Source organism: Zootermopsis nevadensis, unplaced genomic scaffold (assembly GCF_977971745.1).
Source record: "Zootermopsis nevadensis isolate Lab colony 2312 unplaced genomic scaffold, Znev_1.0 Znev_ptg000061l, whole genome shotgun sequence".
NCBI lineage: Eukaryota > Metazoa > Arthropoda > Insecta > Blattodea > Termopsidae > Zootermopsis > Zootermopsis nevadensis.
Genome location: NW_028259192.1, coordinates 4,120,320 through 4,135,610, shown reverse-complemented (window position 1 = coordinate 4,135,610; position 15,291 = coordinate 4,120,320). Strand labels below are relative to the sequence as shown.

General features: G+C 36.0%; 3 protein-coding genes across 9 annotated transcripts in view; 1 reads left to right on the top strand and 2 right to left on the bottom strand.

Moving 5' to 3' along the window:
• The window catches only part of LOC110838369 (dual specificity mitogen-activated protein kinase kinase 7), a 42,452-nt gene extending 39,010 nt beyond the window's left edge, over nt 1–3,442 (bottom strand). For all 4 annotated transcript variants that reach the window (XR_015532639.1, XR_002546085.2, XM_087340662.1 and 1 more), the window contains exon 1: nt 3,237–3,442. Coding sequence is in view for 2 of the 4 variants with exons in the window: in XM_087340662.1 (XP_087196788.1) it covers nt 3,237–3,387 (151 nt within the window). In the remaining 2 variants the exon portion in view is untranslated. The remainder of the gene's footprint in view (nt 1–3,236) is intronic.
• A 2,291-nt stretch (nt 3,443–5,733) lies between these two features.
• mRpL30 (mitochondrial ribosomal protein L30) lies at nt 5,734–7,889 on the bottom strand. The gene is made up of 3 exons (XM_022081506.2): nt 7,710–7,889; nt 7,495–7,621; nt 5,734–6,208 (listed from the first exon to the last, which is right to left on the bottom strand). The coding sequence occupies exons 1-3, from the start codon at nt 7,811–7,813 to the stop codon at nt 5,921–5,923; spliced, it is 519 nt and encodes a 172-aa protein (XP_021937198.1). The 5' UTR covers nt 7,814–7,889; the 3' UTR covers nt 5,734–5,920.
• A 757-nt stretch (nt 7,890–8,646) lies between these two features.
• On the top strand, nt 8,647–14,721 carry Bet1 (blocked early in transport 1). 4 transcript variants are annotated; one of them, XM_087340644.1, is made up of 3 exons: nt 8,647–8,774; nt 10,383–10,437; nt 14,208–14,721. In XM_087340644.1, the coding sequence occupies exon 3, from the start codon at nt 14,234–14,236 to the stop codon at nt 14,573–14,575; it is 342 nt and encodes a 113-aa protein (XP_087196770.1). In that variant the 5' UTR covers nt 8,647–8,774; nt 10,383–10,437; nt 14,208–14,233; the 3' UTR covers nt 14,576–14,721. The 4 variants fall into 4 exon arrangements, with proteins under 4 accessions (XP_087196770.1, XP_087196771.1, XP_087196769.1 ...); XM_087340645.1 differs by lacking the exons at nt 8,647–8,774; nt 10,383–10,437 and adding an exon at nt 11,835–11,859; XM_087340643.1 differs by lacking the exons at nt 8,647–8,774; nt 10,383–10,437 and adding an exon at nt 11,859–11,996.
• Nucleotides 14,722–15,291: the final 570 nt, after the last annotated feature.

Genomic DNA, 15,291 nt, shown 5'->3' with positions numbered 1-15,291 from the left:
TCCTCATTATATTGTCGGCTCACTGGTGTATCAGCTGCAGGGTTGTGACGCTGATGGTTTGTTGGGAGCTCAGCTGGTGGGTGGGTATTTGGACTTCCGGTGACAGTAGCAGGATAACAGAAATGATGGCAGCACTGCTTCACCTTCACCTCTGGAGGCTTAAAGTTTAAAAATGTCATTGGGTGTGGACTTAGACTCTTGACATTTTGACAGCAACCCTGTCCAAATGTTGGGTTCAGTACACAGCTTCAGCATGTGGGAATGAGCAACCCAGTATTCCTAAGGGTCATTTAAGATAACTGCTTAATATAATAACTGTGGACTTCACCTTAATGGTTTTTGCAAGGACGTTATGGGATGCACCATGTAAAAGAAATAGCTCACTTTGTTCTGGAGATTGTAAATCGCATACCTATGGTTCATTTTGTCTGTCAGTCATTTATGAAACTTGACCCATGAACTGGACTCAATAATGGATAAGCAGACAGAGCCACTACATTATTTATAACATTTATAATCCCTTTAGAAACAATGTCAATAGTTCAGATCGTAGAGTCAAATGATGGGATAATAATGAACACTGAACTGCAAAGGATGTTGAAGGAAGAAGTCACAGCCTAAGTCAAGGAAAGATCCCAGCATTTGCCTGGAGGACTGGGGATAGAAATAAAAAACTCAGTCAGGATAGCCGGTCTATGGATCAAGATTTAAACGTGGGACCTACTGAATATAAACAGGAGTGCTGACCACTCAGCCATGATTGTCAATACATTTTCAGATAAAAATGTATATACTTTATGACTTACCATATACACTACTTAGAATGCAAATAATCTGATGCCTATTAACTTGGCCGACACAAAAGGACCTACATTCCTGCCAAACACATTTTCATGTAAAAAATATTTCAACTTGAAGTTTAAAGGTTTCTGACAATGATGTGGCACAATGTGTATAATTATTCTGTCGGATTTATCCATCATCTAACTATTTTTAATTAAAATTGCTATATTTCAGAAGTTGATCTCCTACTTCCTTCTTCATGTGACTGCTCTGTGGACCAATGGCCAAGCTTGATCAAGGTTGATAAATTTTTTGGCGAATGCTATTTAGTGGACTGGTTACTTTTAATACACCAACAAATTAAATTTTATAAACTGCTGAAAAATTCTGCTTACTCTATATGTACCTAAATTGTGATTCTGCAGCCTCCTTTATATAACTATGTTTTTTTGTTCTGAACAGTTTTTTGCCCAAAATAATGAATGTACTCACACAGATAAATAAATTTATAAGTCCTGTAGTTTTGCATCTAATTTTCACTTGAAAACACTATGGAGAATGAAAACTGCAAGACTGTGATACACCATAATCCTTCTACGTATTATGAAATCGACATTTTATGTCTTCATTTGAGGTTAAATTTAAATTATGTCAACCAAACATTACCATTAATATCCCCCATTGAAGGTTCTCTTCACTTGATACTGAAATTCACTGTTCCACAAAGAAATCTTAAAATGGGGATATTACCATAAGCAACTTTTAATATTTCTGACAAGCACATTCATTTTTCTCAGAGATTTTCTATGCAAAGTTTCATTTGCTTGCTATTAGAACATTCATCATGTGTTGCCAAATAATAATTAACTAAATGACTGACTAACTAACTTCCATGAAGCAGAGTCCTCCTTGAGCATCTAGTAGTGACTCAACTGATCAAGAAATTCCTAGAAATTTATTGTGTTCTGATGACCTAACCACTAATCCCTATTCTGAACTGCATACATATACCCAAACACCCTCTTCCTCTAAGATCCCCTTCATGTGTTGCTATCTGTGTATGAATGACACAATACCCTACGGATTTTCTAATTATAAAATTTAAAAAAGTCATTCAACGATGTAAGATTTGAGGTTTTCACAGCGGTGAGTATGAAGATTTCTGTCTTCTGGGTTGTTGCGCTGTGTAGTCTGGTTGATGTTAACCAACGTTTCAGAGGTCATACTGCCTCCATTATCAGGGAGGCAGTATGACAACAATCCAGAAGACAGAAATCGTCATTCAACGATAGTGGCCACTAGTTACAGTCATGATGACATAAAAGAAATGCTGCTATTGTATTGTACAAATATACAATATTCTTATGAGTTTGTAACTATGTGATAAGACAAAGCAGTTGCTTTTTCAACTTAATTTAATTATTTTTGCAGAAGGTTCAGGAACTTACCAGAGATGCAACTAGTTAAAGGGCTAATCTGTATACTGTATCTAGATACCAGTAGCTATCAGCTATAGTTGAGTAGCCTGGACAAAATACATGACAAGTCCTACCTGCAATAATATTTAATCAAACTGCCACTGTTATGGCTGCTGCATGGGCTACAGGCAATTGAATCAGTATGCCTATACTGAGTGCATACACCTAAAATATTTAAAAATAAATATAAATTTTTGTTCGTAATTCTGACATTTTTTGAACAAATTCTCTTCTTCATACTTCATCTCTTGAAAAAATCAAAAACTTGTATTATAAAACACTAGCAGACTTTAATCACTGGTGTTCAATTTGTCAATTATTTGTAAACGAGAAACAGGGCTAGTTAAAACCTGTGTAAAATTTAATGTAACATTATCCATTTGGAGGTCTAACCACACCACAGCATTTTTACATTAGTTATATTGAGATAGGCATATAGGCCTACATGACAATTATTTTGACAGCCAACTCACAGCATTATTGTTAATTGTCATCACTAGTTCCATTTGCATTCGAAATGATAATGTTAGTGATATCATGTAGTTACAAGACATAAATCCCGTTTTCTTAAAACTTCACATACCAATTACAAATAACAACACCCACAAAATAACAAGCCACAGAAAGTTCCAAACACCCACCTTTCAGCCAAATTGCCTGAATGTACATAGACTTTTGACTTTCATGTATCATTACATTAATATTTAGCCCATACACACATTCCAAGTCTGACAATCACAATTTGCTACACACAAAGTCCATCAATAAACACGAATAACTAACCTACAAAATATACATTTCTTCTTTTATGTCCAAGTCAAACTCGTACCACGAATGACGAAATTTGTCAATTACTTTTTGATGCACGATAATCACTGACCAACTGAAAAACCGTTTCATTATCTTGAAGTTACGTTTCCTCGTGTAAAAATGTAATAAATCGAATAGTTTCCTTACAATCATATCACTACTTACACTGTTTGGGTCTACGACCAGTTCCATGCGCAGAACTTCCCATGACATGGCTTAAGTCCTTTGGCATTTTGTCCCTATCTCTCATTTCATTTTCCGCTTTCAATCGAGCTTCGAGATCTGATATTTTACTTTCCCATGAAGTACTGGACATTTTGCATAAACCAGCACACACAGCCCACAACAACAGAACCGAGCTGCAAACTGTGCTGTTCCCTATCGGTATATCATACGAAGTACTACACAATAAACAACAGAAAGTCTATGATTTTGCGCCATTGTTCAAAGATCTCTTCAACATGTATTATCAATTCTCTGCAACAAAAATAATTCAGAATGATTTATAATTAGTTTGCTTTTGTCTGTATGTATGTACAGCACATTATAATGCACACCTAACTCAGTAGTGCAGTCACTCAGCTGGTCACATCTTACACAGAACCGAAGGGTTCATTACCGTATTTACAGGAATCATACTCTATTGCCTTCAGTTCTGTTACTACCCTATTTACTATTTCTATACAACCAACACAACCCCTGAAAGCAACCCATGGCACAATCTTTTTCTACTAATACAGAAAGGTTGTCACCTATGACATAAAATACATTTACCACACTTGCAATATTTCTCTGGGCCATATATTTCTCTCTAGAAAAATTTCCCAGAATTGTGTTCTCTTATGAGTTAAATATATTGGGCTGATATCACAATGTCAAAATGACATTGTGAAATTTCAGGTTTTCGTGGCAACAACTACAAAGACAGACAATTCCTGAGATATTCTGATATGTTATCCGATTTAAAATGACAGACATTTCAAACGTGTTTACTGCCTTCATCATCAGGGTGATAATGAGGCAGTAAGCAGCTCTGAAATGTTAATCAATTTTTACCAGACCACACAAAGCAACATCTATGAAGACTGCCATCTTCAAAATGATTAAAATTTTTATATGAGAAGATGACATAATTGAAGACATGATGCTCTATATTTGAATTGAGCTGTGTGGCATGGCATAAAAGATAACTGTTCTATTTATTGTCAAATAGTATTATTGATTAGTCACAAGTAGTTAGAAACAATGGGTCATCCTCTTCACTGCCAGACCCACTATCAAGTTGCACACACAATATGGAAACACAAGAATTTCATACACTTTAATCCTTGTAGCATATGTGGCAAATGATGCCAAAGAATGTGGAAACAGGATATCATCATGAACACATTTCAACCTTCCTCCACTGAAAAAATTATAGGTGAATGGACATTGCAGACAAGAGGAAACACACTTTTTGAGATTGTTGCTTCCTTATAATGCACTGCTATTGATATATATGTTTTAGGAGTACACTTTTCCCAAATTTCACTGCCTAACATCAGAGTGACTTATGGTCTGAAAAGCATAATACTCTCTATGTGCCTTCCCACAACACCACCTGTACCCTGAATCCATCCTGCTGCATCCCTGTTATGACTTCCCTGAGGATGTATCCAGACCATGAAAGCAACCAGCAAGACAACTCTATATTAAAACAGACTCCAGCAGCCTTTCTGTGCAAGCAGTAAATATACATCCTATAAAGCCTACGCCAGTGGTCCCCAACCTTTTTGTGCCTACGGGCACATTTGAGAGTTTATGAGATCGTGGCGGGCACCAATCAATTAACATAGCCAAATTTTCTTTTCTCTGGACAAATAAGATATGGACACCAAATAATACGCAAAACAACACGACATTTAATGATACAAGAAACCACGCAATCAAAAATACGTACTTTTATAAGTACAATTATTATTACTCAAGTGGGGAGTTAGTGTGATGTTTCACACTGCATTTCATCGGCCAGTTTTTCAAATTTGGGAGAATATTATGATGTTGCTGCTCGCAAACAATCGTCAAGATGGGCATCAGTAAGTCGAGATCTGTGCTTTGATTTTATAATGTTCATGGCTGAACGGCCTTCATTATTCAGTATAACCTCTTTCCGTAACAACGCGGCACCCAAAAAAAGCCTTGGCGGGCACTGTGTTGGGGACTACTGGCCTACGCATTAATAGTGACAAAACATGAAGTTGCGATGTAGTCTGGAGGAGGGCAAATTAAAGATACACTGCATCTTACCATTTCTTCGTATGTTCAATTAATTTGTAAGAGTTAAGGAAAGACTGCTGCCAAGCACGTAATGAAATTTGATACTATTTATACATGCCGCAAGCAAATGCTGTTTCCTTAAAACACTCAGAACAGAAGAATAGCCTTAGGACAGGCTAACACACAGGTGTGTGTGTCCTGCAACTTTTGTATTAATGGATGATATTACACAAAATCTTTGGTGTACCTATGTCCCCCCAGACAACTTCCAGCATGATACCCTTTCTGATACAAGCATTACGGATGACTCTGGAAACAAAAATGAAAGAATAAAGAATGGGAAATCAGTAAGGAGTCAAAAGAGGATTTAATGTAGTACAGTACTTCACACTATAGAAACACAGCATCAGTAATGCACACTTCATTTTAATTTACATCATTTAAAATGATACAAAAAATATTTTTTCAGTTTAAAGTGATCTTATAACATATCCCACACATGCATCTACACTGCTTTATAAGGTGGGAAATACACTATTATTACAGCACTTTAAGATGTAACTACACACTGTCAACAAATCTCATGTTACATATTACCAGCCATTTAACCACTTAAGCCTCAAAAGTTTACGCAGTGTTTCTCCATCAAATTTTCTAGGATCTTTCACAAATTCCTCTGTAGCTTCAATCTGTTTTGGATCAATCTTCAATCGTGGGGATATTCTAAATTCCCCATAATCTGTCAAGTACGTTCCTTCATAATCACCTTCTTCTGGCAGGCCATTGGGACACTGAATGGGTGTAATCTTCACCAAATGTTTGATCTTCCATAGAATGGCATTAACTTCAGGGATGTTTTTCACGACAGCAATGTCACTTTGCTGAAATAAATTGCACAAAAGAATGCAGAAATATAATCCTATGAAGTTCAAATCTAAAAAATTACTGCTGCAAAATTTAACTATAGTAGCCATCACCAAACTGTATGATTCAAAGACACAGAAGAACTTCATCCCCCTTGTTGTATGACCCTTAAGTTAACACTGCAGCATTGCTTGCTTTCCTATGCCGCAAGTTCTGAGTTGTCTTCACTTGCCTGGGCTCTGCTGTTTATGTTGATATGTTATACAGTTTTGATATGACCTTGAAACATGCAATTTGGTAAAGGTTTCTATAATACCTACAATTACTTCATCATACATGAGCACAGTAAAGAGTGGCCACAGCATAGTAGCATGTGGTTTTATTATTTGAAAACATTATTTTATTCCTTGTGTAAATATAACTTAATATATTTTAGCATCTATTTGAGAAGGTAAAGACAGGTAAGTGAGTATATATTTATATTCTTTAGAGAACTAGAGAAAATATTAAATATTGTTTCTTCACATTTGGGAGGTCTCAGTTTTCAATTTTGGCCTATAGATCAACTATCCTAATGGGGGTATTGTGATTTTCCTCAGTTCTTCCAAGCACAATCACTTCTTTCCACAACATTTCCAATTGATCATTCATAATTATCCTACCATACAGAACTATATTCTCACCAAATTTAAGTGTACTGTTACACAGAACCTGGAAAATGCAATTTCTACAGAATCACATAGAGTTTCCACATACACTCTTTGCACTCTGACATTTGCTCTTAGCTGTTCAAAATAAAATTAACATCTGAGATAACTCCATGGAGCAGTGTGTGTCTTGAAATGGTGACAGTGCACTCAGCTAGTCAACAAATTTGAAATAGTTCAGTTGGAATTTGTGCTAGCTAAGTGATCTGTGGTTCTAAATCAGTGCATGAAGTTACAAGCAGTGCATTATTACTTGTCATGAAGGAGTAAGTGAGAAGTAAGTGGTGTGTTACTACATGGATCAGTATGAAATAAATACAAACAAAAATTGAAAACACAAAAAGTATTATCAACAAAGAACAATTATTATAAGTGTAATTATTTCAGAATTTTTCAAGCACAGTAATAAAAAAAGGTGTCCCATTACACACTATGTTGGCAGGTGCTTACAAACACAGTACCATTATGAACCTTAAGGTTCCATCATGGGCAAGGAATTTAAGTAGTGGTGCAAGTATTACCTCTTCAAAGATTCTGTTCCATGTACTTATTTAATTCATATAGATGTATTTTATTACACACTATAAAATGCTCACCTTTCCATCCAAACCAAAATGTTTCAGCAATTTCTTGTCCCAGTATGGATTCCCTTTCAATGGCTTCACTCGTTGCACCATAAGAAGCTTCGTAGGTTCGTATGGCGGATCCTTCTCATCTGGAAACCTTAAGAGCCACAAAATCATCATTCATCAAACCTAACCTCACATCAACAACAACAGATTATGTTTTTCGTTATTTACTTGTATTGTACCTTGGATAATACGTAAAACCATGATATTTTATACCTTCATTTGAATTATATCTTATGTGAAAATGGTTTGGTTTTAACAAGGAAAATAAAGGTCTTCTTGCCATTAAAACTCCTGTGCAAAATCCCAGGCAAGAACAATTTCCCCTGAAAGATACAACCAATCACAAACTAACCCAGATGTGTTACTCATATGTAGGCAACGTATTTCGTGAGGAGTATGCTGCAACCTATGAACGATTTATTAGCAACAACAACGGCGACATGACAGTAGCCTAGTCGGTAAGAAGGTTAACTATTCCTGCACCATCAAAATTGTGTTAGAAACGTGTACATACATACCTCGCTTTATTGCGCTCGCAGATAATGCGTTGTTTACAAATTGAAGACAGAAGCAGTTGAACTGAACATAGGTCGAGAGAATGACTGAACGAAAACTACCAAAACACATGTAGCAATCGTTTTTGAACATAACGTAATGAACACCATTGGGGAGCCTCGCATTATTTTATATTACAGCCAGTGTTAATTAAACTCATACACGAGTATTATGAAATGCACACATCCTTGAAAAAGAAAAGTGTTACGAATGCAAATCCATTGTTTCATTCTTGTATGTTTCCACCATTAAAATCATTATCGAACAACAACTTGTACTTAGTTTCAAAATATATTACAGATGACAGGCAGATACAGCACGCTTCTTACTGCCATCTAGTGAAAGTATTCTAACGAAAACCCCTCATCACGTTATCATCAATATCGATCTTTCTATATTCTACTATAAAAATTTGTGATTCCTCGTTGTCTTCAAGAAATGACGTCATCAACAATGTCAACAGATATTTGTTTACTCGGCATTGTTGTGGACCACAACAATGCCGATTACAACACAACAATTCCGAGTAAACAAATAACGCTTCACTACCAAGCCAGTCGCATGATCTCTGCTCCAGAAGCAGCACGTCGCGTTCTTGAATATTGACTGACAGTTGGCTTAAAACATCAGAAAAGTGAAAGAAGACGTATTCAAGTATTTGAAGTACCAACTCCAACAACTGCAACAAGGTAAACTGATACTCATTCGATATATTACTATTAAGAAAGTATTATGAAAACTGACTTTATGATCGATTTTAAGACGAAGATTTGCAAGGGTGGGGCTGGACGTAAAAAGTGGACTGAACAGGAACTGTTGGCGGGAGGGGTAGTTTAGTTTCTTACTCAAGGGTTAAAACATTTGAATGAGACACTAAACCCGAAGGGGGGTTAGTTTAGTGTGTTACTTAAGATTTTAAAACGCTTTTTAAAAACTTGACCAACTCCCCTTCGGGGGATTTGTCAAGTGTTTAAAACAACAACAGTTAAAACAACTGGCCAACCCCCCTCCGGGGGGTTGTTCAGTTGTTTTAACCCCAATTCGGGGGGTAGTTTAGTTTCTTACTCAAGATTTAAAACACTTAATGAGACACTAAACTAACCCCACCGAAGGAGGGTTGGTCAATTGTTTTAAGCCTCCATTCGGGGGTGGGTTGTTTAGTTTCTTACACAAGGTTTGTTGCGTTTTAAAAAATTGACCCCCCCCCCCCCCCCAGGAGCTCCGAAAGGAGCGTTCTGCTCTAGTATTCAATAATTTAACACGAAATTTCATTTGCTTAACGAGAAGAAGAAGGAGGAGGTTACATTTGATTTTAACATTTTACAATCTAAAAAATTGTCCTGTATATTGTATGGGCGTGTATATCTGTGACAAGTGATGCATATTAATTATATTATTAACTCTGCAGTAAAGTTGCGATTCAAGTTTGTTGGACAATAACGCACAACTTAAAAGGCCATGACAATGTCGTTATTAGTTCGTTTCAAACGACGACATTAGCAGGCGACAAGGAAATTTTCGCAAGAGACAACAGTTAATAAACTGACCCCCTATCGTAACACTTCCACATACATACAATTTAATATTCATTTTAATTTTGACGTAAATACGTCTATACGGAAGGGTCATTCGGCAAAACAGCGTTAGGAAAATGTGTAAGATCCATATCAACAATGTGTAAATATGGACCGACAATGGTCAGCTTGCGTGCATAACAATGCTTTACTCCTTTAGCTAAGAAACTAATTGTTATGTCATCTGTTTATTCGGCATTGTTGTGTTTAATTACTGCCGTCAACAATCCGCTTTCGTTATTGCGGAAAGAGCTGAGCTGTGAATCGATTGTAGAAGTGTGTCGTAGAGTAGATAATATTGTGATATTAAAAACATTTTAGAATATCACAATTACTTATCTTATATAAGAATTAGCCGCGGTGGTCTACCGGTTAGAAAGCTGGCCTTGTAATCCTGGGGTCTCGGGTTCGATTCCCGGCGGTGCCCGAATTATAACTTGTGTTGGGCAAGGCCGTGGTCTAGGCAACACGGAGTTTTCCTCCGGGGGCTTCCCCGGTTTCTCCGTGGCATCCCAACAATCACTCCATTCACACACAGAAGAAGGCAATGGCAAACCACTTCTGGATCATCCGCCAAGAACGTATATGAACAGGTCCCAGTCCGAGAAAAGGATGGAAGGATCCTGTTCATATGGACCTGTCGTCAGACAGAACACTAAATAAACTAAGAGAAGAATTACTAAAAAAAATCTGTGAAACTGCTCTCCACTCTCTCCATTTTAGTTTTGATTCACTGCGGGAGGACATCGTGGTCTCTTACAATTGAACAAAGTTTGAGGTAAGGAAATCCTATTTATTATTATTCATCACATTTAATGTTTTCATCTGCATTTGTGAACTCGTGTAAGAGAATTAGACTAGTCTTCTATTGACGTAAATACGTCCATACGGAAGGGTCATTCGGAAAAACGGAAGATGTGTGAGATCCAGCGCCGAATCACCTTTAAACGTTCATTCCTCAGGAATGGTAAAAGTATGGGTAATGTAAAATGATCATTAAATAAGGGTCTTTAACAATCTGCAATGTATTTTATTGTAATTATAATTATTTATACATTTATTGTAATTTTAATGAACCAATGTGTACAATTTCCAATGCATCTGGCGCGTTAAGCGCCCGCCTCTTGAAAACTGTAAGAGATGGATCGGGACATATTGCGTACGAAATACGTATTACCTCTTGAGCTCTCCATATCTGTTTTCAGATCTTACATATCACAAATGGTTTAGGTTCTACAAACATTTATTTATACAAATAAGGGCGCAATCCACTCACGTCATTTCGGACTATTCTCAGCGTAAACAGGGATTATTTCCTTACACAGCGTTAACCAGTTGACATTTGTAATGGTGAAATGTTGTGTTTTCTTCGCGGTACGGACTGATTTATTAAATAGTATTTAGACGAGCTTCGGCTTCAACTTCTCTAATACAAAATTCAAAATTCCGTCTTCTCTGCCATCATCACACTAACGCCTTCACTCTTACTTTATCCTTAACAGAAGGACGAGCGGGCATTGCCTGGGGACCTTCTAGCTATAAGATGCTCTTTCTCCCCCCTAGATATCGAAGTGTCTCTCACTTCTCCCCCACCAATTTCCTCTTTCTCTCTCTCTCTCTCTTCGGCTTCAAAGGTCTAAATAGTAACTGAACAAGCAGTGACGTCATCCACCTATATGTAAAATGATCAGTAAATAAAGACCTTTAAATAATGAACCAGAAGTTCAAAAAAAAAATACCAAAAACTAATTCTGAACGTATGAGGGAATATAGAAATCGCAAGAAGCAATTATTGCAAGTTATCAAGCTAATATGTAAACTTCCTTTCATTGTATTTATTGCCTGAATATAATTTAAATACAAATAGCTATTTACGTCAGATTCTCACGAACCGTGGTTCCACTGTCAATTTTTTCATAAAGTCTACGTTTGATTTTCCAAACCTGTCATAATACCCGGCCATCTGACTAAAACTGTGTATGCATCTTTTATCTACAAAATTATGATTACAGCCCACTTCGTAGACTAAGGTATGGTATAGTGTATTGTATTTTACAGTGATATGTTCTACGTCCTTAGTTTAAGCCTATGAAAGATACACGGAATATAAATAAATTCTATTGTATTCTGTTAACTTAAAGCACAGATTATACAACTAAGAGCATACAGTACTCGTTTAGAGTCAACCACAGATAACGTGGTAAGTAACTGTGGTGTTTTGTATCTTACGTGGCTGAAGGTTAGATTTTTGTTAATCATTTTCTTAGTCTAAAATCGTTCAGTTTCGGAGAAAGATATTTAAATCATATCTAGCAGTATCTCTTTGAACACAAAACGGTAAGGAAACTAATTATATTTCTGTTGTGTTTTATTTGCCGAACTTGACCTTAAAATACTCAATGTTACAAATGAGAATAGTGAATTCGACTTTGCTTACTTCCATTCAGTCATGCCATATGGAATTATTTTCTGGGGAACACAACACAGCAAAGTATTTTCCATCCCAAAGAAAACCATAAGAATAACGACAGTAACTAAAAGCAGAGCCTCATGTAGGGAGATGTTTAAGAAATTTAATATTCTTCCACGAGCCAACGAATTCATGCTCTCATTAGCATCAGTTGTGAACATTGAAAAATTCCAAACTTCAGATATTCACAATATAAGTACATGATACGGATATAACCTTCATTTGCCAAACACTGACCTCAGTAATTATCAAAAAGGAGTGAACTATATTTGAATGAAGCTAATCAGTAATTCCCCCCCACTAGCAAACGTCAGAATCGCGATATAAAGAAGTTTAAACCACCACCAAAAGTATCTCCAAACTTCCACACCATAGAATTACTTCATTCAAAAGTTCTGTGATAATTACATGTAAGAAATAGTGGGTATGCTTTGTTGTGTAATTATTAATTTTGTAATTACTTGTGCTGTAATACTGTAGTAGTGTAAATCACAGCCCTGTGTAATTTATGCCTGTATTAGAAAGTTAAAATATTTGGGAACAACGATAACAAGTCAAAATGATACTCATGAGGAAGTTAGGAGGATACTAAATTCTGGAAATGCTTGCTACTTCTCAGTTCAAAATATTTTGTCTTCCATCTGATTTCTAAGAACCTAAAGATTAAAATATACAAAACAATAATTTTGCCTGTTGTTTTGTATGGGTGCAAAACATGGTCTCTCACTCAGAGGAAGGAACACAGATCGCATGTGTTCAGGATATTTGGGCCTAGGAGAGATGATGATGGGGCATGGAGAAAACTGCACAAGATGAGCTTAAAAATTTGTACTCTTTTCCCAGTATTGTCAAGGTGATTAGGTCAAGAAAAATGAGATGGATGGGGCATGTAGCATGCATGGATGGGGCAAGAGGTGTGCACCGGGTATTGGTCGGGAAGCCTGAGGGGAAGAGACCGCTGGGGAGACCTAGACGTAGATGGGAGGATAATCTCAGGCGGGATCTATGGGAGATAGGAGTTGAAGGAGACTGGAATTTGTTGGCCCAGGACAGGGTTTGGTGGAGGGCTTTGGTTAATTCGGTGATGAACCTTCAGGTTCGGTAAGCCATCTAGTTAGTAGAAAGTATTGTATTCGTGCTGTGACATGTTCTCTCCCCTTAGCTTAGGCTTATGAAAGATCTATGGAATGTCAATGTTCTATTCTGTAGTAGTATTGAGTGACCTGAAGATAATGGATTCGTTAATTTTGACCTGATTGACTTGATTTAGAATAGAATAGAATTTATTTACATTCCATAGATCCTTCATGGGCCTAAGCCAAGCATGTAGAACAGGTCATAGCATAAATACAATACTTGTTTCCAGTACAAATACATAGTTATAACAGCTATTGACAGATTTTTGGACCTACAGTATTACAGAAAAATAATTATGATAACCACCACCATTATTACTTACATGTATTTATAAATTCTTCTACTGAGTAGAAGGAGTAAGATAGGAGATAATCTTTTACTGCTGGCTTAAACATTTTTTAAAGGTATGATTTTATCTTTAAATAGGATAGCAAATAAGGGCATGTAGCATATTAGGAGAATGAGAAAGTTGCAGCATCACCACCAGCAAGATATTCTTCAAACAGTATTTTTATGTTTTGATTGATACTCTTGAAGTTTAAGACCAAAGAATATCTTGTACATTTCATAACATATATATAGAAAGAATTTTTAAATCATTAACACATAAACGAGGCAGTGTTTGATATGTGTCTGTGAAGTGTTTCATATAAAATTGAATGTTTATTCTTATCAAGGAATGACATGAAGTATTTCTTTTACGGGTGTGCAAAGGGTAACAAGAAAGAGGCCAAGCACTTTGTTAAATTGTCATTCCCATGTGTGGAGTGGAAGCAACGGAATTATGATGTGACTTTAGAAATTCCAGAAAGGAGGTTTTTCTAGACCCATATTAATATGAACTTTTATCATTGTTATGGTGTGTAGAACTTACCCTTGAATTTGTTTCAGAACTTAGAATATGTGCCTGCTAAAAAGAAAATTTATATTTGTTTATTTAGGTTCAACACTTTTCTACAGTATCAGGATGAGGAGATCTAATGGAAGTGGCCACTACTACGAACCACTTCCACAGTACGCTGGTGGAGAAACATTGGAACAACAGAATGACGCAATGGCAGATGAGCTAAAAGACAAGGTGCATAAGCTGAAATCACTATCATTAGATATTGGCGATGAAGTGAAATATCAAGACAGATTATTGCGTGAAATGGACGATGACTTTGAGAAGACTGGTGGTTTCCTAGGCAATACCATAAACAGAGTGTTGCGAATTTCAAAAGGCAGGCATAATTATTATGTATTTTATCTCCTTATATTTTCAGTTGTCATCTTTATTATATTGTACATAGTTATTAAATTTAGATAGTGACCTGAAAGTATGCAATGAGAGACTGATGTTATTGTTCTTTGTATAATATCGGAATTTTGACACTTGAATCTTTCTGTTGTGACAGTTTTGTTATCTTACACCACAACAAAATAAAGTGTACTTTGCACGTTATGAAGTTTTAATGGATGATATTTTTTGCATTTAGATTTTGAAAATTACTCATGTGTACAAAAAACATGATTAGTTGATGGAGAAGACCAAGATGTTTCCTTCTTTGTCTACCCATTTTACACTTGACTGATAGATCATTAATTATCAAAGCATTGAGCTGCTGGAGTTTTATCATTTCCATGTGGAACAATTTGGAGGAAGTGCATCTTCAATAGTCAATAGGATTCAAAAAAGCTTTTCTCAGTAAATGTTATGTCATAGACACAACCCATAAAGTGTCTCATGAATAGAGTTTATTTGAATTTGAAATTTGGAGTGAGCAACAAGTTGAATGTTCATCATTTAGCCATTTTCAGAGAAACTAAATCTGTGAAATCCAGTTAAGTTATTAATTTTCTCAAACAAATTTAATTTATCCAGTAACTATTTAATATTAATTCCTTTGTTTTTTTACAAAATAAATTTTATTTTTGAAAGTGAGACTTTCTGACTAATAAGTTAAACTTAATAAATCTGTTAATATTCTAACCAAAATTTATATGTGCATCCTCTAACAGAGCAGTGAGTGACTGACTTAATTT

Coding starts and splice junctions, on each gene's coding strand:
- mRpL30 (XM_022081506.2), bottom strand. CDS start 7,813: ATGGCAAGAAGACCTTTATTTTCCTTGTTAAAACCAAACCATTTTCAC. Junction 7,622..7,709: donor GGTTTTACGTATTATCCAAG/GTACAATACAAG, acceptor GTGGCTCTTAAG/GTTTCCAGATGAGAAGGATC. Junction 6,209..7,494: donor ATTTTGGTTTGGATGGAAAG/GTGAGCATTTTA, acceptor AATTTATTTCAG/CAAAGTGACATTGCTGTCGT.
- Bet1 (XM_087340644.1), top strand. CDS start 14,234: ATGAGGAGATCTAATGGAAGTGGCCACTACTACGAACCACTTCCACAG.